Here is a 24161-nt window from a genome sequence, read left to right on the forward strand (position 1 = left end):
CTGTGTTACTAAAGGGAATTCCGGATGTAATCAGGTATAAAATGTTAAGCTGCAATTATTTATCTTGGGACAACTTTTCATAAACCAAAATGCTACTTACTAGTTTATTCATTGTAAAATAAATGCCCTTTTTGTATATTGTTGCACAAAACTCCTAGATAGAGACAATTGTGATTTAAACTCTTGTTGTGAATTGATTCGATTTATACAAAAAGCACGAACGGTAAATATGACTATATTTAGCTTCTATATATACTTTCCACAATTTTCAAATCAGAATGTCGATACTGCTGGTTTATTGAATATATTCTAATTTCCCGTCATGCACTATGTACCTTTGTACTGCAGCAACAGTGAACTTTCACATTCTTGCTTCTCGAGAAAACGTATTTACTGATGGCAAATTTGATTTAACGACTACTTCAAGTTCAAGTACGTGTTTAACAGTTCTGTGGACCCTTCCTTCTCCGTCCCCTCTCTCCATACCTGAGCTGACGCTGCAAAACAAGGGCACGTGGGGCTACCCAATCAGCCTGAAAGCAGAAAGTGGCTCTTGGAGGAAAGGGGCGTGGCCAAAGTAGCGGACAGAGGTACGATTGGATGGAACAACAGTCACTCAAATCTTCTTCACGGCGCAGCTCGGTGCCCTGCGCTCTCTTCCACGGGTTACCTGGATGTATTCTCTCTCTGAAGTTTGTCTTTACAAGTCACAGATTCACATATTAAGAAGTGGAGGAGGCCAGGAGAAATCCAGGTAGTCTACAGAGAAAACTGGATTGTTGACAGAGACTCCGATGTTTTTATAGAGAGCTGTGTCACAGATGACTTACACTAAACCACCAACTGGCTGCTGAAAAGAAAGACGCCTTTGTTTCAACGTCTAAACTGAGATATTTGTGGAGGTCTATTACTAAAAACTTCAGTTCGCTCTGTGACTCTCCTCCGTACACGTATACGTGTGAGTCCCGGGCGAAATTACGCACGACCTTTTACTTCCCTCCTCCTGCGCCATCCTCTCTCTCTCTCTCCCTCCCTCTCTCACCCCCGCTCTCTCTCTCTCTCTTTCTCTCTCTCTCTCTCTCTCTCTCCACTCACACACACACACACACACACACACACACACACTTGCTCTCACTTCTCATGGGAGAAAGTAAAGAAGGGGAGAGGGAAAGAGAGAGACGTGAGAGAGAGCGTGATTCCAGGTCTCTCTCGGCTGCTCTCTCCACTTTGGGTATTCGTACCCAATAGGACTCAATGGGGCTCGAGCACTAAGGGGTTAAAAGTTAAATAAAGATATTCACCCCAAACCCCTCTTTAGTGTTTTAGGTTTTGTGCATTAACGTAGGCATTAGTGAATCCTTAAGAAAGATCTCCGGGAGAGAGGTAAAGACGTCTCCAGAGGCGTGCCTTTTTTTCCCCTGTCGCCTCACAGAAGGTTCAGTCGGATTTCTGTCGTCGGCTGGCTTTCTGTGAGAGGATAACTTCCCCCCACATCCTACATTTACAGCTCAACCAGGCCGGCACACGTCTGCAACACTATGGATATTCGAGATTGTCCTTTCCGGAAGAAACGGAGACCATGGCGCATGAACTTCTCATCCTTGGCCCTGGTAGTGGTGGTGCTCGCCGTCTGCCAAACGACCGCGGTATCAGCAGGTAATACGATTTATTTTATTATACAGAATGATGTAAATATTCTCTACCTACCTCTTGTGTTTTTTTTGCTTTTTTCAAATTACTTGTTTCATTGTTGTCCCTTTGGATTGAAGGTGTGCGTAATACAATTACAGCTTATCCAGACACTTTGCGCACCTGACTGGCTTCACTGGTAACAATGAACCACCAGTGAAAGACCCCGCGGTGTCCGAATCTCAAAATCTGTCAGGTGTTCTTCGCAAATAGATCTGAATTTTTAGAAAGGTGTGCTTTGTGTGCCTTATTCAAAGTCTATTAGTGGCCCTGGGTGATTTGTTTCTCCATTGATGCTCTGTGTAAGTGACCATTTTAAGAGTTTAGAAAACTTTCACATGGGGGTATCCGGTAATTATCCAATGAAAACATATTTCAGGAAACGTGTCGATAAATAATTTTCCTATAAACAGTCAATGAAATAGGATCATTATATTTGTTTCTATATCTTTGTTCTATATTGTTTTATTGTGACACTGAAGTCTAACGAGTCACTTTCTCTGTCTAATTATGGATGTTAAACAAGTGTCATGGGTTTTATTGGGTGTGCTGGAAATGTATAATGTAAGTCAAGCATTCTTTTCTTATCTTTTCTTCAGTATTTTTTTTCTATTGATTTCTGAGAGTCCGCTGACAGGTGTTCGCTCAGCAGCTGTTACATTGAGCGCTGAGCTCGAGTTCTGCAATCATTGGGGTGATTTTTGGTGGTTTTGCCACTTCTATGCCAATAACATACAGTTAATCAACTTCAAGTAGGCTAACTCGTTCTGACAGGATGCGGCTCACTTTGCGCACTCCTCCATACCTGGAGGGGGCCATGGGGTAGGACGGTGAAAGGACCTGCTCGGTCGGTTTCAAAGGGGTTACGCATCCAGTTTCGATATTTGCATTCACTTTTATTGATTATCTTGCAATTGGATTTGAGTTTATATGTATGCCTGATGATCTGTGGATGGACTGGCAGCTGGGACCGTGTGACGTTTGCCAGGTGTTTACCAGTTCAGCCTGTGCACCAGTCAATCCATCACTGCCTTTGGTTGCCCAAGAAGGAGGGACTACTGATGATGTAGATTCGGTTTTTTTTTTAATCGTGTGCAACAACTTAACAAAGATCAGCAAATATGCTCACTTTTAAGGGATGTCTGAAAAAAACGTACTGTTGTGTCAATCAATCAATCGATCACCACACTTATTACTTTTTGATTTAAATTACGATGAGTGTTTATGTGAAAAACCGTGTACACACGCTCCTCCGCAGCCTTAAATTAATTAATTCGACTGTGATGCAGTTTTCTGACAGGCCACGAGGTGTCGCTAGTTGATTTGGACACAGAGGACGCATTGATTCACCTGAATCCGGATCAGCTGCGACCTGATTGGACTTTTCTGATGCGTAAAGTCACACAGCATACCAGCGAAAGAATATGACGAGAGATCCAATACATAAGTAACCCAACACGGCTCACAATGTATGTATTAAAACATAATATTTTCTGGGGTTTCACTCAATAGTTTAATTGATGAAGTTCTGCCTTTTGCCCCAATTTGGTAGATCTTAAATACAAATAGAAATACGACGCGCACATTTCAAGCAAAAAAGTTCATATTAGGTTAAGTTTAGTTAAGGTTCTCCGAAGAACGCGCTTTATTTCAGCACAAGATTGAATGGCGATCTCACTTTATTTTAATTTTTCCATTTGAATGTTGCTCACTGGTGTCAGTTTGTGCCACGTACTACGAATGAGACCTTTTGCAACATAAATGGCCCCCTTTACGTGCATTATATGGCGTCGTTTCCAATTTCAGATGGCAAAAGGCGATTGCACCTTCCCGTCGTCTCCAGTGTGTACTTTGGAGGCCAAAGCCTGAAACTTTTTCGCTCTTTATGAATAGCTTGTTATGCGGTGGCGCACCTCCGTCGCAGGGATCTGGGAGTGAAAGCGTTTAGTGTCTTCGTGTCTATGTGCGCTTTGTACAGTTCTGTTTGTGTATATGTGTCTTTAAGCTATGGATTTTTTTTTTCTGAGCACAGGGTGTGGAAATGTATACCACATCAGTGTGAATGTGCCTCTGTGTGAAACACCGCGGAAAGGCACTACTTCACATGTCGGAGGAAGCCAACAGGTGTTGCGAGCGCAAAGGTCTTCATCTGCTTTAATACAACAGTTACGCATAAAGATACAACAACAAAAACACACTCTTGGTGCTCGTTTGTACGTGTTATACCCCCCTGTGTTCCTGTAGGTATGTTGCTGCACGTGCACGAATAACGGGGGCATTATTGAACGGGTGTGCGCATACGTGTGCCACGCGCCTGTAAAGTGCGCTCCTGCGCGCGCAGTGTGGCGCAGGAGTAGACGTGAGGGCAGCTTGTAACAGCGCCCCACCCAGGCGGTGAAAGGCAGAATTAGAGAGAGAAAATAGTCGTCACAATCCGCCGAGTTTGTTCTATCTTCTCTGGGAGAATGAAGATAGTTTAAGGGGGGGGGGGGGGGGCACCGTCACCCACCGAGCAACGACACCAGAAACGCATGAAAGCCGAGTTTTGTTCAAAGGGGGAGAAAATCAGAGGGCAATATTTTCTTGACATGGATGTTCCTCAACCTAATTTCAAAGTGGGGCGCTCCTCAAAGGGCAGTCTGTCTTAGTTTGGCTAAACATAACATAACCCTGCTCTCTCTCTCTCTCTCTCTCTCTCTCTCTCTCTCTCTCTCTCTCTCTCTCTCTCTCTCTCTCTCTCTCTCTCTCTCTCTCTCTCTCTCGCTCCCTCTCTCTCTCCCCCTGGTGAACAGAGCCACTATACACTGGTAAAGCAGAGCTTGACAGCTCATTCCAGTGACTGTATGGCAGTGTGTGGTATTTCAGGCTTCTGTTGGTCGCATGTGACTCAGATTGGCAGCTCTAACTTTGCCCCCTATTTTTCTCCACCTTGGCTTCAGGATTTTCCCAGCCATTCTAGCTATTCACATCCGACCCACCTTTCTAATTAGTATATTTTTGTACACCCCTCATACCTCGCTTTTGCACGTTTATATGTCTAGTCCTATACTCGTATTCATTCAGATGACTCTCCTAACCAAATGTCCATATGTTCTATATTTCTTGGCAGCCATCAGCATAAAGATTAATGAGCCATTGTCCATGTGATTCTACATTTCTGCTTTTTACATTGGGATCTCATTGAAGCAACAATACACTATTATATATAGAAGCAACATGTGGCTGATTTTTTTTTTTAATAAAGTGGATGGTTGTAAGTAATTTTACTTCTTTTTTCAAATGAAAACTTTTTGACCTCTTGTGTCAGGATTTTTTTTAAAGCCACAAAAGCTGAAACTTCGACACGTGTGATCGAAGAGCTGTAAGATTTTGTGTTGGTGGAAGAAGGGAAGGACTTCCTGGGATTACCTATGTTTTATTGGAACCTTGTTCTTTGCACAGAATACATTGGGGAGTTACTGCTGCAAAGTCGATTGCATGAATCAAAATCAAACCAGCTACGATTAATCAAACCGACGTGAAAGCATATATATGCTTGTAAATTCCACAGGCTTCTGTTCTAATTTGTGAGAAAACTGTGAACTTGTAAAAGTCCAAAACCACTTTGGCACAGCAGGCTTAGTGGAGCAGAGCGAGTGGAAGGTAGCAGTTCCTTCTTTCTTGGTTTTATAGGTGATGATTTAGTGGGTTGTGTGTGTGTGTGTGTGTGTGTGTGTGTGTGTGTGTGTGTGTGTGTGTGTGTGTGTGTGTGTGTGTGTGTGTGTGTGTGTGTGTGTGTGTGTGTGTGTGTGTGTGTGTGTGTGTGTGTGTGTGTGTGTGTGTGTGTGTGTGTGTGTATGGTCATAGCTTCGAGACATTCGGTTACAGTAGAAGATGTACAAGGAGTGCAGGAGAATGTGCCAATTTCATAATGACAGACTGTCTGTATAGGATTCTATTCCGAGTCAGTGGTATTTTGTTGCTTCTAGGAATTGAATGGAGAAGGGTGTGGAGCCCAGCTGTGTGTTTTTTCATGTCGTGATAATGTACATGTCTTTTCCAGACAGTCCAATTGGGAAAAAATTGCTTGAAAAAATGGTTAAAACTATTTGTACCATTGGAGTCTGGAGGAAACTCTTCTACATTTATGATCACAAAATATCACAAATCTCTGAGCCTGATGTGATTTGTTTTTTTTGTGCAGTGCATTTTCGACTGTCAAATAATGTGAGGATGATGACTGATAGGAATAGACTTCATTTTACACCGACAGGAAATACATCAAATATTCTAAAAAAAAAAACAAATTTGTAGCACACTTTAAGTCAGCTTCAATGTTAAGCAGTCTTGTTCTGCAGATATGTATATGTTGTTCGAACTTCCAAATTTATTTTTTTTCAAAAGTTAAATAGGGTTGCTGCAAAAAAAAAAAAAAGAACATATTGTGAAAGAAAAGCAGTTAAATGTCAGAAATGACTTCTTGGCGAAAATATGATGAAGTATATTTCTACGTTTGACGACGTCAAAACTCACATTCCTCCCTTCTCCAGTTCTCCTCACTGTCACCCTCGGCACTGCAGCTAAATTACACCTATAAAGAATAAACTGTGTGTTTTAGACGAGGGGAATTCCTACGTAAATGTATGTAACTCCCTTCTGATGACTGAAATTAAGTGTCAATGTCAACAGACCTGTAACTCCTTCAGTGTGACCCTGTCTTACATGTATTCTGATCCTGCTGTTTGCTGTGGATGAAGATATTCTGCATATGAGGACTATATTAGCTGCTCTGTGGAAGACTTTAGAACTCCCTTTTTTCTTAATTTGGGGCTTGTGCAAGTAGTTCACCACTAGTTAAACTCACATTCAGTGACTGCTCATATTCCAGTTCCTCTATTTTCTCCTTCTTTAATGGTAGAAGTGCTTTTTTTTAACTGAAAATGATGGGATCTTGGAGGTGAAGTCAGATCGGTTTCTGATTTGTGTGCTGGAGAGTTGAACAGCTGACCGTCTCCTCGTCTGGGACCTCTGGTCCCACGTAGGTCTTGTGGTGTCAGCGTCCACCCTCAGATCCAAACTGAGACTGTTGGCCTCCAGCCCCGAAACCACAGGAGGCTTTGGCCTGATACACGCCGGCAACATCAGTGGAGATGCACACAAACCGGCACAGACCACATCGCGGCGCACAGGGAGCTGCACGGCAATGCAGTAAATGTTGGCACTGCCCCTGAATGACCGAGGAACCGCATGGACTGCTGGATTCATCAGCACGTGCATTATAGAGAGATAGGCAGTAAAAGATAAAAAGCAGCGGATAAAGAGCTTAAGCAACAGCATCATTAGACACACTTGATTGATGTTATTCTTTGTTTATAGCCGGAATAATTGACTTCATAAAGATTGATTGCCCTTATAAGATTGACAACCATTGCACCCACCCTGTTTATCAGACTGAAGGAAAAGCACAAAATTACGATTGAGATGTTAGAAAGATGTAGACAAATCGGTTTCAGCTTTGTCGACAGCATAAAACCTATTATACTCACATGTCTGTGTTTTTATGCCTTCAGCAAATTTCACATGAAGAAATTCTGACGTTAACGTCATTTCAAGATTGAATATGTGAGTTAATTTGCCAGAATAGCCACGCCAAGTAAACGTATGGACATCTCATTATTTACTACGATTCAAAACCCCTCTTTGCATCCCCGTTTAATTAAGAGACAGTTTTATATCTTCATAAACTGTTTCCGATTTTGTCACAACTTGTGAATTCACTTAATATATTTTTGTGCTTTGTACTTCCTTTGGCATTGATGTGGTCCCATCCGAACTTCTATATTTGCATCTTGTTAGAAATCATTTAATTCCTGCAGGGTTTATGGAAATCTCCTTTTCAGCAGGATTTATTGTGCTGCTCGGTGTCGTTCTCTTCTCTCTTGGAGCAGCGAGCCAGACAGTCACATGGTGCAACACCTACATCATAATTATCCTCACACTGAGAAACCAAACCCTAATTTTATGTCATATAAACGATGTAAACTCTAATAGCCCCTTTATACAACACGGGTGCTTACAATGGACTTTCCGTCTGTGTACACAAGGCATTATAAATAAATTGTAACTATAGAGTGCCGTGCTGGAAATTATAACCTACAGTCTGAGTTGTGCTCGTGCTTCTTGCCATTGTGGTCGGCGGGGTGGACGGACACGCAGCTCGTGATCAAGGAACAACTGGAGTTTAACTTATGGGTTCCAATTTGAAATGAGTTTTATATTTAACTTTTATTCACTGAATGCTTCTAGAATCTTTTTAATAAAAAAATAAAAAAATAAAATTCTCCATTCCCCCTCCAACCATGTCATCGCAATTCAATCCTGAAACTACTGGAAAACTCAAATAGTCAGAGACTGTCACACGGATTAATTTATGCATTAATGGAGAGGAGTGTGTGTGATGAGTGTGTGTGTTAATCTGGGGTCAGTGTCTCACGTCTGCCTTGCCTTTCTGTGTCTTACAATGTGGTTGTTGTGTAAAGGTGAGAGGTGAGGGGTCAACGTGTCAGCTGGAGTGTGTGTCTGGTATTTCGCACAACAGTACCAGAAAACCAAAGTGCGTGTGTACACACACACACATACACACACACGCGCGCACGCACACACACACACACACACAACAAAAACAACAGAAAAGGCTTTTTTCTGACATGGAAATAATCCACAAGTCTGCAGCCGTATGGCGCTCAGAGAACTCTCCATGAGGCCTTGCATGTGTCTATGTGTGCTCAACAAATACATTACTATTATTTGGGGATTACTTTTCCAAATTGTCCCTCGACTCAGTGCATAAAGAACTCCAGAGAATCAAGAGATATACAAAATGAATTTATTGCTGGAACATACCAATTATTCAGGCTTTTCATCCCTGCCCCAAATAAATACCTATCATTTATTAACTCTAGGGTCATTTAGGAGCTCATGTTGGCTTTAAAAGGTACAATCAACCAAACTTTCATTAACAGCAACACAGTTTATGGTGTTATCTGCACGAGGAGTATATCATTTGTGAGTCCAGCTGCTTTATTCTCGGATACACGTCGACATACAGACTCTGTTTAATAGTTGGTCATTCAGTAAGTTTAAGCGCTGTTTATCTTAGCGCTGGAAGCGTGTATGTTTGTGTAGTGTGTGTACATGTAAACACGTGTGTGTGTGTGTGTGTGTGTGTGTGTGTGTGTGTGTGTGTGTGTGTGTGTGTGTGTGTGTGTGTGTGTGTGTGTGTGTGTGTGTGTGTGTGTGTGTGTGTCTTTTCAACAGGCTTTGACTGTGCCCTGCCACTGTGCCCCCCCCGTCAACCAGTTAATTAAATCTTTCGCAGCTCCATCTAGTGGCGACTGTTTGAACCTGCAGGAGCCTGAACACTGAAGACAGTGCGGCTCTGGCAGCGGCCCTCATCTTTACAGTGTGACTGCCACCCTGGTCATCACACGTGTTTTCAGTCAGGTTGTAATAAGCTCTCGGTCTAAATATTTGGTCAGTTGTGGTTTTTGGAGTAGATTTTAGTATAACAGTGACACTTTTTGGGGCACCGTGTTAAAAGATTTAAATTAATCTGACATGTAAAAAGTTAAATATAGTATTTTGTATATTATGACTGCTCTCGAGGCAGATTCATTTAACTCCTTGTGCTCATGAAATGGATTCATACACACCGTCTACACAATGATGCAGTAAGTTTATGAATCCCTTTGAAAAATATGTAAAGGGAATAAGGTGTTTTCTTCATCACGTAATTCATTTTACAGTCTCACTCTCACACATGCTCATTGCTGTGGCTTTTACAATGAACTCGAGTTGATGCAGTTTGTCAGTAGGGATAAGTGTACACTCTACAGTAATCTTTACCTACAGCACTGGTTCTGTGACGACTCTCATGTGCCCGGGAGCTCTGTTTCCTGTCTTAACGACGGCGGCTTAATTGGCACACATTGACATCAAAAGGCTGCTGCCATCTGTGAGCGCTTATGTTAAGAAGTGGGAAGAGGAAGGAGAACCCGAGTAAAGAAAGAGAGTGTGTGTCCGTCGGCCGACTGTTTTCCTAGCTTGTCTAGTTTCATATTTACCACTTCTTGTCTTGTGAGGTGTATAGGTGCACTTTTCCTTGCCTGGGCTGTGTGTGTGTGTGTGTGTGTGTTTTTGTGGCCCCGCGTGTTATTTTTGTGGGTGTGTTTTTGTCGTGATTGTGGTCCTCCAGGCAGGAAAGGCCCCGGCTGCAGATGTGAGCTGGGCAGCGGGCAGGGAACAGAGCAGCACATTGTACTGGGTGTACTGGGGGAGCTCAGGCTGCAATCTGATCCAGGATCCTGCCATCGCATAACCGTGCTGTCTACTGTCACTGACTGACCTCCCACCCTCGAAAACACACACCGACACACACACACACCGACACTCCACCTTGGCCTAACCCTTTCAGCTTTAGCCTGCTCCGTCTCATTCTCCACATTCCAGTGCAGATCTGAAAAACGGAACCTTTTCAAAATGTTTATTAATATCAAATAATAACAAATGGGGTCCTAATCTATATAGTGAAAAACACCATCGATCTTAATATTCTCTTTATATTTAATTTCAACATTATGTCTCCCCTGATCTGTCTTGTTTATCTCCCTTCATTTCATTTTCCCCCTGTTTTGAGTCGACGTCCACCCAGGAGGCCTAAAGCAGCATCACGTTATTCATCCAGTCAAACTCTCACCGTTTCTCCTTCCTTCCCTTCCTCTCTCCATCACTTCCACTTATTCCCCTCCTCTTCCTCTCTGTCTCCGGTGTAGAATGACGTTAATGGGCTGTGGTCTAGACACCCAGAAGCAATACGAACGCACCATTTGCTCTCTGAATAAATATTACCATCTGTGGCTCCGCCGGGCAACCTGCTAACTCAGACACACTGGGTGTCACCTAAACATTTTCACATAACATATGATGGGATCAGAATATTTTTGTGATAAAGATCAAGGAAACAATATGAATGACTGATCAACTACATGAGGGTGGTTTTTATAATGCAACGCTAAATCATTATGGCAGCCATACTGCATTAGCTTTGGTTTATAGTTTTAAAAGAAAAATACCACCGGTTCCGGTTCAGGTTATATTTTTATGCAAAATAGTAATTTAAGATGGAAATCCGTGATGTAATTTACATCATAAACATATAAAGTATTGTCTCTTGTTGTGTTTTTGCTTTCTTTGTGATGCTGTGGATTTGTAAATAGATATTTTGGTTCATTTGTGGTTTAAAAAAAAAAAAAAAAAACTCCAAGGAGTAACACAACTGAGTCATTGGGTTTTGCTGTTAGCATGCTTAGTTGTGCTTTTCATAAATGCTCTTTTTAAAGTACATGAAAACTACAGTTTATTAATGTGGTTGTAAAAGTTGAAAAACTTGTGATATTATAAGCTCCATCAAGGAAGGCGTTCCCTCTAATCTTTTCATCAGTGCAGTAGTCTTTAACCAAAGCGATGCATCACCGACGCTGCCCATTTATTATGAGAGGCACCGCAGCAGGGCTGGCTGTAAATAAGTTTAATTGGCTGTTAACAGCAAAGTTGGCTCACTGGTGCACCTCAGACGCTGAAAGGTCAGCCGAGACAGAGGGAGGATAACAAAGTTCAGGAAAATGTGACAGTAAGGGCCAGTTTTAACTTTACAGTTTCCTCACAATGTCCTCACGTTACATTTTAATGCTCAGACTCTGCAATGATTATAAAGAGTTTCCATGCATTTTTCTTTATTTATTTTTTTTAAACTTCTGCAGAAACAATACCACGCACATTTATTATCCCACAGCATAAATGGACGTGGAAGAAAATACTTGTTTCACCAGAAACCAACCCAGTGTGAACAAGTGCTGGCGTGAATTTACAAACAGTAGTTTAAAGTAATTGGTCATGCTTTTTCTTTTTAATCTCAGCATTGTGTTTTTAAATATACCACCTCAGGTATTTATTAAGTAATATTTTTCGAAATATTAGTTTTTAATTGGTATTTTGCATGGTGACATGGAAGCATCTTCAGAATTATTATTATTATTATTATTACAATATTGTTGCTGTTCCTTTTACTCACTCACTGTACTTACTTATCTTTTCATATAATAGTTTGAAAAGTTAGTGCATTATCGGTGCTCATATTTTTCGCTGACCTCCCGATTTGTAAGGGAGTCTTTTCATACCCAGGCACCTAAACTAACATTCTTAGTAATGCGAGCAACTGCAGGGCAGACTGAAGGAGGGGGAAACAGATTTGTTGGCTGTGAAATTGGAGGCAGGTTGCGTGTGTGCGTCTCTATATCTGGAATGAGTGTGTAAAGGTAAATTTTCCAGGTGGAATTGAGATGATGGTTTGACGGACGGCTCCAGCCACAGCCGGTGTTGTCTGCTGCTGGGTCAGCGAGAGCCAAATAGAAAGCCTTTGGCTTTACTGTACTTACTGCCCAAAAACATACCTTGAGCTGTTGCCCAGTCGCTCCAACACAGTGGCGCCTTTCTTCAGTTGTACCCAAGATGTACAGTGGAAGTCGTTGTGGGCCTGTCCTGCACATGATCCAGCAATAAACATTCCTGTGACTTAATGTTATTCCTCTTGCTTTGGTCGATACAATGACGACCAACTTAAACATTGAGTCTTTGGTTTCTATTGTTTGAAAGCATCATCAACCATATATGTTAGAGATGAACATGTGTAATAAGGTGATTCAGGGTTTGGTCGGACACTGAAGCTTCGGTTTCTCTACTTTCCAAATTGTGCTATATTCTAATGCCAATGAGTGCTGCAAATCTGAATAAATGCTAACTTTTGTTGCTTTTCTTCCTCTGTTTTTCATTAGACCCCGTGGATGTGTTGCGGGCCCTGCAGGTTCCCTCTCTCCCCGAGGGTGTGAAGAAAGTGCCTGGTTTCTGCACATCCCGTCGTTCCAGTAGCCCTGATCATGCTTACCGCATCACCAAGAAGGCCCAGATCTCTGCCCCCACCAAGCAGCTCTTCTCAGGTCCGCACTTTCTTTTAGTACCTCATAGCAACCAGCCTCCAAGTTACTTTACAATTGTTCATTTCCCTGTGCAGTAAACATAGAATTTAATTCACACATTGGTTTAGTCAAAAGAGGAAATCCTGTGATTCAAATGCTGGATGACTGGCGAGCGAAACTTTGTTTGGAAGAAAGAAAAAAACTTTATTTACCGAGCACTTTGAAACGAGGGGAGCAAAATGAAAAGTTTGAACAAATCAAGGTTATTTAGTCACAATGTAAGAAAGTCTAAATACAAAGTCTTATATACAGCTTCTAATTGATGTTTACAAAATGCAACACAACTGCTTCCAAACTGCTTCAGGGAAATTTCGATTGTTGTTACGCTGTAAAAAAAAAAATCACATTATTCATCATGTATTTGTCTTTTGTGATTTTCTGAAAGAGACAGCTCAGACACTTTGGGCGTTTTTGGTTAAGTTATCGCAACAGCAATTCTAATACCATTAACTTTACATAAATCAGTAAAAAAAAAAGTTTTTTCATGAACTGCACTGAGTGGTCAGCATTCTTGGTTTCACGTGGCTTCTTGGTTTCTAAAAGTGCAAAAGTGGTATATATGACAATGGAATCTGATGGTTAAGGAACATTAATATATAATTAAATTGTTAGTAGATGAGAGATTAAACAACTTCCACTCTCAAACTGTGTCTATTGTAGAAGCATAAATACATGCAGTGAAAAGTTCATGTTTGCTCAGAGCGTTGTTCGTGATGATTATATTTCTGTTGAAGCAAAGTGAATATTTGAATAGACACTATGGAAATCTAAAAATGCACCGTAGTAATCATGAGAACAGTTGGTGCTGTCTGCGGCAACGCTAACTGATAATAAGATGGATGTACATTTCTATTCAACTTAAAATAAAGTCATTTTTTGTGCCTTCATTAAAAAAAATCTGTGCCATTCAGTACTTTAAATGTCTTTGCCTGGAATATATTTCTTTATAACATCTGAAGTTTTAACCATATCTTTATACATACAGTATTTTTTTTAAGAATGCAAGAATTAGTGAGCAAACTTTTGAGCAGCATCCCTTACATTGAACCAGTGCCAATTGAGTGTTAAATGTATATAATATATAGGTTGAACTCCAGTGTGAAGCCTACAATTAACATTTCACGTCACTATTTACCCTCCTGTGCATTTCCGTCTCAGCTCTCTGGAGTTAAATGAATCTGTTGTGGCCTGTGTGAAATGGTGCCTGCATATAACGTATAATTACAACTGCAGAGCAGGAGCGAAGTTAAACTGTGGAACAGCCACAATGAAATTAACTTCAGAAAACAGTCTGACTCCCAGGAGTGAGGAAAGAAAACAGAAACCAACACTTATGTGGTCACAAAGAAATTCTCGAAAGTCAAAGCTGATTTTTTTTTTTTTCTTTTTGACTCATTTTCTGAGGTTTGTGCACCTTAATGCACCTGTTATTATGTGTTCACGTGTATCACCTGTCTTGAGGCTATTTTCTGGTATTTTCTAGTCCTAACAAATCTCCTAATCCAATCCCTCTAAGCTCATTCGTATCCGTTCTTTATCCGCAGGTCGTTTCCCGGAGAACTTCTCCATCATGGCTCTGGTTAAGGCCCAGGCTGGCCTCCAGGCCTTCCTCCTCTCCATCTACAGCGAGCAGGGCATCCAGCAGCTGGGCATCGAGCTGGGGCGCTCACCCGTGTTTCTGTATGAGGACCACAATGGCAAGCCGGCCCCGGAGGACTACCCACTCTTCAGAGGCGTCAACCTGGCTGATGGCAAGTCAGTAACCAGCAGCAGCCAGCTTGTGACTGGTTGAGATGACACGGTTGGGGTCAATGTGGGTGTGAGGGGGTTGAAAGTTCTGTTGTTGTTGTTGTTGTTTTTTTTGCAATTGCACAACCATGTGACTCCGGTGGTTTGACTCGACAGCTGTTTATCTGGGGTTGTAGTCACGTCACTCATTGATTTGCGTGTGGTTACCCCTCCTCGTCTCCAGGTGGCATCGCATTGCTTTCTCTGTTTCCAAGAAAAACGTGACTCTGCTGCTGGACTGCAAAAAGAAGATGACCCGTCCTCTGCCCCGTGGCAACGGCGCAGAGGTTGACACCAATGGCATCACAGTGTTTGGAGCCCGCCTGCTTGATGAAGAGGTTTTCCAGGTGACAGTCATGAAAAGCATCATTCACTAGTTTGGGGGGGAAGATTACCAGCTAACTGACCTCGAGCAGTGTTTGCAATTTACTGAAAATCAGCACTTGGGTTATTATTTTTAGGCTTGGAAGTAATTTAGTGTTGAGAACAAAATAACTATGTACATGAGAAGTACCTAAAAAAAGGAACACTTGCTGAACTTTTGCCTCAATTAGAATGCCTCAGCATTGTGCACTTAACTATATAATTGTAGTGCTGTAATGTCACATTTGCCCTGTGGTCAGGTTTTTAATGGATACATGAATTATGTTTAGTTACAACAGTCAGTTAGAGCAAGAAGTTGTATAAGCTGGTTGTTTGCATGTCTTGAAAGAAACTGATTTATGAACTAATGACAGAAGATATGTCATTATAAAAAATTGTGTCAATGTGAGGTTGACTACAAATCTACAAATGTGTTTTTTCAAGATTGATATAATCTTCCTCCTCTTACTTGGGTTCAAAGTTGTTAAAAGTCTTCAATGTCCAGTTGGTAGTTGTGAGAGTAAGGGAACACCTTAATTTTTGCTTTGCTTGCTTGTTTCTTTTTTTTTATATATATATATTATTAGAAAAAGGTATCACAGTAAAATCAGGGGTATCAGTTACTTAAGTGTTGCAATGATGAGCTACTGCATAATATGTTATTCTCAATGCAGACTCAGGCTGCATGAAGTTAGTTAAACAGGAGTTGTCCTACAAAATCGTTGAGTAGTGTGATTGCTATTTGACTTACCGTAGTTTATTTGGGGTTTTTGTAATATCATTGTTGTCAACACTGTCTGGAGCAGTGGAGTTCATCTAATTATCTCCATTTGCACAGTGCATTCAGAAAAATCAATTTCTTGCCTTTTAGTCCATCTTTTGCATTATTTAAATGTTGATAAATTCCCAATATATCCTGCAGCCATCATACAGACCATGATAACTTTGTCCTTTTGGGTTGTGGTCTGCAGATCTTTTGGCTTTTTCTTTTCTTTTTTTTTCTTTTTTAAATGAAATCAAAACGTTCAAGCTCCTTTTGTGTTTTCTCTGCAGGGAGACATCCAGCAACTGCTGATTGCCTCCAACGCTCAGGCCGCCTATGACTTCTGTGAACACTACAGCCCTGACTGTGACTCCCCTCTGCCCAAGACCCAGGCTCAGGACCCCAACACATACGTGAGTAACGCCAGCACAACAGAGGTTTAGACGCATCTTCCTGGGTCGATATTTAGGTAACAAACCTCCCAACAGACTTCAGTTTTTAATCTTCCTTTTAAAGTCAATACACAAATTTACACAAATCCCGGAACACCTGCAAAACCACTGAGCTTTATCAATCACTGAAGTAAAAAGCCTCAAGCTGCCCCTGTTAATCTGTGCTTATAACGTATTAATATGTTTGTAGGCTCATCTGTAGCTCCGATCAATCAGACCCAAACACAATCTTTGGACTTTGTTTTCTCTTTTGGTGCTTTATTAAAAAATAAACTGTTTGAAATTAGATTTCATATTTTATTATTATTATTATTATTTATTTGATGAAATGGGAATATGAGCATTATAGTCATTATAGCACCGTCACTGGTTCCTTTCCTCTACCTTTTCCTTTTGTATGTGAATGGGAAAACCCACTCACTGCATTCCAATTCAGTCTAATAACAATGTGATTTACATTAGAAAAACTATCATGGCAAATTGCACGATCCAACGTTAAAATAATCGCCGCTCTAAATGCACCGCTCCTGTGAACAATGAAGTCCTCAGGTTTGTTCAGGTTTCGTGTTTGTGCCATCAAAGTGCTGCTCTCCTTTTCTGTCTTCCTGTCTTGCACATCCTCGTCATCAGCAACAGTTTGTATCCATCCACTTTCCTTCTGTCCTCCGCAGCCTGCGTATCCCGAGGTATTAAACAGTCATGTCATAGTCCTGAGAACTGGCACGAGTTTATGATTTGAAAGTGTTAAAGTGTGACTGCAGTGGGTTATTTGTCACTGATTTCTCCGCACGGTTGTGATGGAAACAGAAAGGTAGGAGAAAGAGGATGATACAAGCAAACGTCAGTGTCTTTCTCCATTTTCTTAAATGGATTGAAAGAAAGAAAGAAAAAAAGACTTTGTCATTATTTGAAACAGGCGAAGAGAAATTCTGATTGGTTTTGGAGAGACTTCAAACAATTTGGCATGAAGATGGCTTAAGGTGGAGCCTCTTTGCTTCCTGAGACTGGTGGTTCAAATTGTGTGTTGCGGGCTTCGCAAGTTCTCCTTCATTTATCTGATATTCGGATCAGTCCCCTCACTTCAGTTTCATTATTAAAAAAAACTTTCATCTGCATTCATCCATCCAAAGTACTTTGTTTTAAAAGCCTGCATGTCTTATCTTAAATCAGTGTGATGTAGCAGCAGTCACTGTACAGAACTCAAACACTTTGTATCCCAAAACACTGTCATGTTGATGCTGTTGAGATGACTGCTTTCTGAATGAATAGAAATCTTTGTGGTTTTTTATTCATCGTCTCCGACTATTGCATTATATTTTGGATCATTTCTCATTCATCAAGGTTGCCAGCGTACGCACATTTTTTTTTAAAAATCGACACCTCCTAGCCAGCAAACTTTGATGAATGGAAAATGAAAGCCTTGCAATGACTCAACGTCCTCTTTGCTTTTTTTTCACCATCATTTCTTCTCTCCTGTCATTCTGCTTTATTTCTTCTTCCTTATGTTTATTCGCCCCTTTGTGGGCTCTGTGACCCTCCTTCACCCCATGGAGAGCCACTCGCTCCTCTTCATGCATTCCTCTTGCTTTCATCCACCCCCACCCCCCCCCCACTGGCAACTCTTTCTTTCCTCCATCTTTCAATCTTTCCACCCCCCACCCCTCCGTCTTTCTCTCAGTACTTTGATGAGGAGCAGGATGACCGTGAATACCCCTATTATTATGAAGAGACAACAGGTATTCCCTCCTTCTCTGCGTTCCCCTCTCCCCAACCTGGGGCCCCCGAGCAACAGGTAAAGAGGGAGCGAGAGAGAGGGAGAACACACACAGGGTTTGTGGAGGGGAAGGCTGAGAGAGGAAGAGAGAGGCATCAAATCAATAGTAACTTTAGTTCTCAGTGTCATTTGGGTTTCCGTCAGAAGATGAACTAATCTGAGTCGTCACGGAGTCCTCTCTCACCCCTCATCACTCCAAACCTCCCTTCTTTTATTCAAATCTCACTTGTTCTTCAATGCAGATGGACCCCTCACACATGCATCCCATTATCATTGCACAGGATTTCCGTTACTCCGTGTGAATTTTTTTGTACTTGCAGTGATTTACTCTTTGTTCTACATGTTGTCTGTGTTGACGCGTGGCCAAGTAGGGGCACCGGGACAGTGTGGGTGCAGCTGTGTTGTCTTACACACAGACAGTCATGAGTGTTTCTTCTCTACTTCCTCTCACTGAAAGAGTCGAGACAAGATGCACGAGTCACTGTCAGTTTCTAAAATGTAAAGTCTGAAATCCTGTAACATTACCGAATTTATCTTTTGCCTCTTCAAAGGAAATTCAGATTTTTGTAAGCCACATTATGACCAGTGCTTTATAAATGTAGTTGTTTTTAGGATTTATGTTGTGGATCGATCAATATCAACACAAAACATTGCACAATGTTTGTTTAAATACTCAGTGTGACAGCTGATCACAGAATAGTTAGTCTAATATAGGACTCTGTTTGACTGCTGTTCCTCAAATGTCTCTTTATTTTCCTTTTACATGCATGATGAGCTATGAATTATCTTGGTGGATGTCACCGCATGCACTCACTGTACTTCGGCACCATTTACAGTTTTTTTTAATGCCATTATCAATGTTTTTCATCTTTGAAAATATATTCCTGTATGTACATGTTACTTTTTAATTTATACATTACTTACAAGTATGCTACAGTCTGTCTTCTTAAATCAGTTTGTCTTTTGTAGTGCATTTCTGAGGAATTCCCCTCGGTGGACTGTTTTTTCACTCTGTATTATTTCGGTGAACTTCTGTTAGTCTAAGATACGTAACTTTAAATTTGCATGCACTTTTATAAGCATGGGTGGAATTTTTTTTTAATGTACACTCCACTTTTACTTTGTGGTTTTACTAATTCGCATTTGCATGCGAGCCTGGCATCGCTGCTCCTTCTTTTGCACGTCTAAACTGCTGCATCCCCTCTCTGTCTTACAGTCGTACCGCTTAGTGCTTCATAATGCAGGAGGTCAATGATGTGTATGTTTTAGGCACGTGCGTGTGTGTGTGTGTGTGTGTGTGTGTGTGTGTGTGTGTGTGTGTGTGTGTGTGTGTGTGTGTGTGTGTGTGTGTGTGTGTGTGTGTGTGTGTGTGTGTGTGTGTGTGTGTGTGTGTGTGTGTGTGTGTGTACAGCAGCCAGCTTTACCTTAGCAGTCACACCCTCAGTGCCTCTGCTAAACCACAGCCCGAGATCGTTTTAGCACAAAGATGCTGCTTTGTCATTTGAGTTTGGGAATGGCATTACTGGAGAGACCAGCAAAAAAATATCTTTAAATAACTTGGCTGAAAGAAATACAATTATTGAAATGATTTAGCTGAAGTCAGTCTTGATTTCCTTGGAGTTTTGGAACTTTTTGTATTGGTCAAATCTGTACTTGAGTCACCTGCTGTATCCAGTAATGCCTGTACAGTCTCAGTAAATCATCCAAGCCTTAGCCATCTTTATGTCAATGTTTCTTAAAAATCCACTCTTGTCTTTCTCTCTCCTCTGTCCATCCCTTGTTTGTGTTTTTCATCCCCCAACCCAACCCATCCATGTATCTATGTCATCTTCCAATCCTTCTCTGTGTTCTCTTTTTCCAACATGCACTTTTACATAATAAACAACATCTCAACAAATATACAACGATTGATAATAGAAGAAGGAAATCAATGGAAAATCGGCCCCAACTAAGTCCCCTATTGTAAAACCAAAACCTACTCTGGCCAAAGCAGCCAAGAATGGATCATACAAAGTTGTCAAGCCACCAATGCCCACCAAAGCTCCCAAGACTTCAGCGGTCAAGCCCGCCAAAGCAAAACCCACAGCAGTACAGATTCTTTTATCTAAAATCAAACCAACAACAGCAGCCAAAGCTAAGGCCACAGCTGCCCCGGCTAAGAACGTCAACGGTAAATCAGCTGTCGAGAAGAAAGCTAACGGTGCAGCTAAAACCAACGGCAATGGCAATGGAAAAGCTTCTGCAGAAAAAGCCAACGGCAAAGCTGCAGCTGAGGCGAAACCTACAGCTCAGGCTAAAGTCAATGCCAATGGCAAGGTTGTCGCAGAAAAGAAAGTCAATGGGAATGGAAATTCTAAATCATCCGCAGAAAAGAAGGTCAATGGAAATGGGAAAGCCACTGTTGTGTCTAAGACTAATGGAAATGGTAAAACTACAGTGGAGAAGAAAGTCAATGGAAATGGCAAAACTAGCATTGAGGTGAAAGAAGTTAAAATCAAAGTTGTGGGCAAAGCTGAGAATAAAGTCAACGGTGAGGCGAAGGCAAATGGCAACAGCAAAGTTACCACTGTGGTAGAAAAGAAAATTGTTATTAGCGGTGCTGCAAGTCAGGCAAAAACTGAAACCACTACAAAAACGAAGACTGAGAAAGTCGTGAAAGTCGAGAAGACTGTCGTCAGCGCAGCTAAATCAGCTTCCAAAGTAGAAGCTACCAAGGCGCCTAAACCAACAAAAGTGTCAAAAGCAGAACCCACGAAAATGGCGAAAGCAGTGACCACCAAAGCTCCCGCAGGCAAAACGCAACAGAAAGCAGAGGCCAAAGTTAAAACTGTGATCACCAAAGTTCCCCTGGTCAAATCAACGGCGACCAGTGTCGTGAAGACTGTGATCAAAAAGCTTTCCATCCCGACGAAAGTAGCCCCAACTTCTACCCCTGTTCGGCCAACTCCACCCAGACCTACGAAACCCAAGGTGCTGGTGGACAATAATGTGAAATCCCTGCACAAACCTTTCCCGCCGTTCGGCAAGACGGTGCTGAGTGGAACCGCAGTCGCAGCGAAGAAAGTTACCAACGGTTATCAACAGGTACAACAGGAGGGCTCATTTTTGGGTCAGAAAGTCCAGCGTCGTATGTCCCATCTTTCACATCTCGACCGGCTCGTTCCATCACCCGGGATTTCCATTTTTTTTTTTTATGTTTACATATTTCCAAGTCGACTTCATGAATCATTTGAGACGTCATGAGTTGACGTTTGGTAAAGTCTGATGCAAATCCTCGGTGGTGAACGACCCGGTCTTCAGTGTGGAAGCGGGTTCATACCGAGCTGGTCGCCTTCTCTTCCGTTCCTATATCATATCATATCATCTCCACGAACCGTGCGATCTTCTCCCGGTGATATGATACAGTGGTGCGCATTGAAGCATGGCTAAATGTACCGTTTCATTTTCTTCATTTCAACTTCATGCTCCTCACTTCGATCTCAGGACCTGAACACACTCCGGTACTCTGTTTCTTTCCTTCCGGGGAGTCCTTTAACGTACCAGTCAAGAGAATGAGCATGGTTTGCTATGGCACAGAACCTGGGAAAACACAAATACTGTCACATTCTACACATGTGCTGCACAACAATCCTCCTACATCACTCTGATCTGTCTTTCTCTTTGTTTTGAGTACCTGTGTTTTCTCTCTGACGTCCGTCTCCCAGTCTCATATTTTTGTATCAAATATGAACACAGCAGTTTCACAGAAACCACAACAGAGTTTTACACAAACTCCTGTTTTATTATGCAATCTACTTCGAGATAGAGATATTTGGGCTTTCTTTTCATAAGTGGGTTTTAAAACATGGGTTGAGTGTCGCATTGAATTAACCAAAGTCATGTTCTGTGAGGCTGCTGGTTAAGGTTGTGTCTCTGTTTACTAGTCTCTGGTGAAACTGAACATCCCAAAGCATCACGTTATGATGTTTCTGAGGGATGGTTGCAGGTCCTGCTTGCAGTATGGGCAGACTTCACCCTTTCGTGAATCTTGGCTTCAAAAAAGCAACAATGGTTCAACGATAAACTTGAAAAGAAATCTCAGCAAAGTAGTCTCAATGACTTGCTTAAATCTTGCGTCTCGCAAAATTTACTGTCACTGGGATTTAAAAAAAAACAACTTCCTGAAATTTCTTTTCAAATATTCTATAAAAAAATGTGAGTTGCCACAGTAAAAAAAAAAATATATATATCTTTGCTTCTGGCAACCACAATTTTACTTCTTTTAACTCATCATCACCCAGAAGCAGACTTTGAACTAACCTTGCTCTTCCAATCAAATCTGCTTACTTCCTCCCGAATCCCCCACCTCTTCCTCTCAACTTGACCTATTAGGATGTAGACACTGAATATTCTGAAGCTGGCCACACCCCTACAGAGACTGATTATTACTATGAGGAGACGGTCCCACTGCCAGAGGGTGAGGTGATTGGACACGAAGAGATCCCTGTACAGGTAAAGAGAAAATGACACATTGGTCAGTTGCACACATTACGTAGTCAAAGCAGCCCAATAGAAGAAACAAAAGACCTACAGGTAGACAATTTATCATGATATAAATCAAGGTTTTGTTCACCAGAGGGAGAAAATAGGACAGTAACCATGTGGTGGTGAGCCCAGCAGTTGTAGTTTAAACTCTCTTCACTCTTCTCTAACCACATATGACCGTTTCATTGGCACCGATGCCACATGTCAAAGACACGAGAGAAATCCTCTGTCGAAAAGGAATGCACCACATTCATCTGCTTGTATATGCAAACATTATTATGTGGCTCCCCTTTATCCCCTAACAACAAGATTCCTGTTTTTGTTCCCATCTCAGGACGGTCTGCCGCTGGCCTTGACATACGAGCAAAAATCTTGTGAAAAGGGAGCCACATACTGATATTTGATATGCAGTTTTAACAGCGAAGGGGGATGAATATTATGCATTCTTGTCTGAGAGAAGAAGAAACTAACTGAACTCGAGGAGACGGCAGTTTCCGTGGGTTTCTCAACAACCCTGAACTGCCAGAATCTGAGAAGATTTCTCACAGTTCTGACCTGTTTCTCACAGTTCACTTGTCCATATCATTCTAACTATTTCACTTATATTTAGCCAACTTCATTCTGTCATGTTTATTCTGACAATGTTTTTTTCCTGTTTGGGAGATTCATTTTCCGTCGTGGTCAATTGTAATATTGAGCTATCTGTACATGTTTTTATTTATTTGTTTTGACAGTATTTCAGATGTATTAGTTCCTTACTGTTTTTCATATGAGATAACATTGCAGTTTATTCATATGGATAATTATTTGCGCCTAAAATATGTATGGTAAGTAAATACAAAAGAAAATAACTGGTAGTATTTGCTTTGCTTAGTGTAGCACATAACAGCAGCGTGTTTTCATAAAGTGTTTCATGTCAGTTCTGTGTGTTCAGGGACGAAGCGAACGCATTCAAAATATCTCCATACTGAACTGTTTTATTCAGTGTTAGCGACTCTAAATTATCTGGAGAAATGATCTCGTTACACGTCGTCACACAGAAACTGATTCTGATTTGCTTTATTACAAAACACCATAGATGATTAACAGACGTTTGAGGATCACAAGAAAAAAAAAGAAAGAAAAAAACGCTTATCGTTTAAAGAATCAAGAAAATTGTAAGTGACAGAGTTAAAAACTGTCAGATATTTGTTTTCTGTCCCAATTTACAAAAGGTAAGACTTATTTCTTTCTATTTGCCCCCCTTTGCCATCTTCTTCTTATTTCATTGTGTTTTTTTTCTCTCTTGATTTATACCTTCCCATCCTGCACACCCCTCCATCCTCCTCTGACTCCCCGCTTCTCTTCTTGCATCTTTTATTCCCCTTTGCTGCATTCGTTCTCTCGCTCCCTTCCATCTGTCCCATTGCAATACTGCCGACGCAGCCTGAGGTGGAACCAGTGCTGGTGGGAGAAGAGGTAGATGCCACCAAGGCAGGCGGTGCGGGCGAGGAGGTCTTCACTGAGGAGTATGTGACTGGGGACGTGGGCCTTAAGGAATACGACTATTCCTACAGGGACTACAATGATCCGTTACCGGAGACTGGAGAGCTCGATGCCAATATGGGCCCCGCCCTGTCCGCTGTGACAGACGAGGGAGGCGTAAGTCATTTTGCTTCCAAGGCAAAAAAAAAAAATGTAGCGAAAAGGGTGAAAAGATCCATTTCAGCCACTCTGGATATTCATTCATGTCGGATTGT

The 24161-nt window shown here is 41.5% G+C and overlaps 1 protein-coding gene across 7 annotated transcripts in view; it reads left to right on the forward strand.

Moving 5' to 3' along the window:
- The first annotated feature begins 1120 nt into the window (after positions 1–1120).
- col11a2 (collagen, type XI, alpha 2) overlaps positions 1121–24161 on the forward strand; it is a 43023-nt gene continuing 19982 nt past the window's right edge. The window contains exons 1-9 of one of the 7 annotated variants that reach the window (XM_080515732.1): positions 1121–1383; positions 1508–1656; positions 12558–12719; positions 14303–14513; positions 14731–14893; positions 15963–16085; positions 19816–20982; positions 22270–22389; positions 23848–24063. In XM_080515732.1, the coding sequence (XP_080371858.1) occupies positions 1539–1656; positions 12558–12719; positions 14303–14513; positions 14731–14893; positions 15963–16085; positions 19816–20982; positions 22270–22389; positions 23848–24063 (2280 nt within the window). In that variant the 5' untranslated portion in view covers positions 1121–1383; positions 1508–1538. The remainder of the gene's footprint in view (positions 1384–1507; positions 1657–12557; positions 12720–14302; positions 14514–14730; positions 14894–15962; positions 16086–19815; positions 20983–22269; positions 22390–23847; positions 24064–24161) is intronic. The other 6 variants (XM_080515733.1, XM_080515734.1, XM_080515736.1 and 3 more) reach the window with 6 other exon arrangements.

This window comes from Blennius ocellaris (assembly GCF_963422515.1).
Source record: "Blennius ocellaris genome assembly, chromosome: 20".
Classification (NCBI taxonomy): domain Eukaryota; kingdom Metazoa; phylum Chordata; class Actinopteri; order Blenniiformes; family Blenniidae; genus Blennius; species Blennius ocellaris.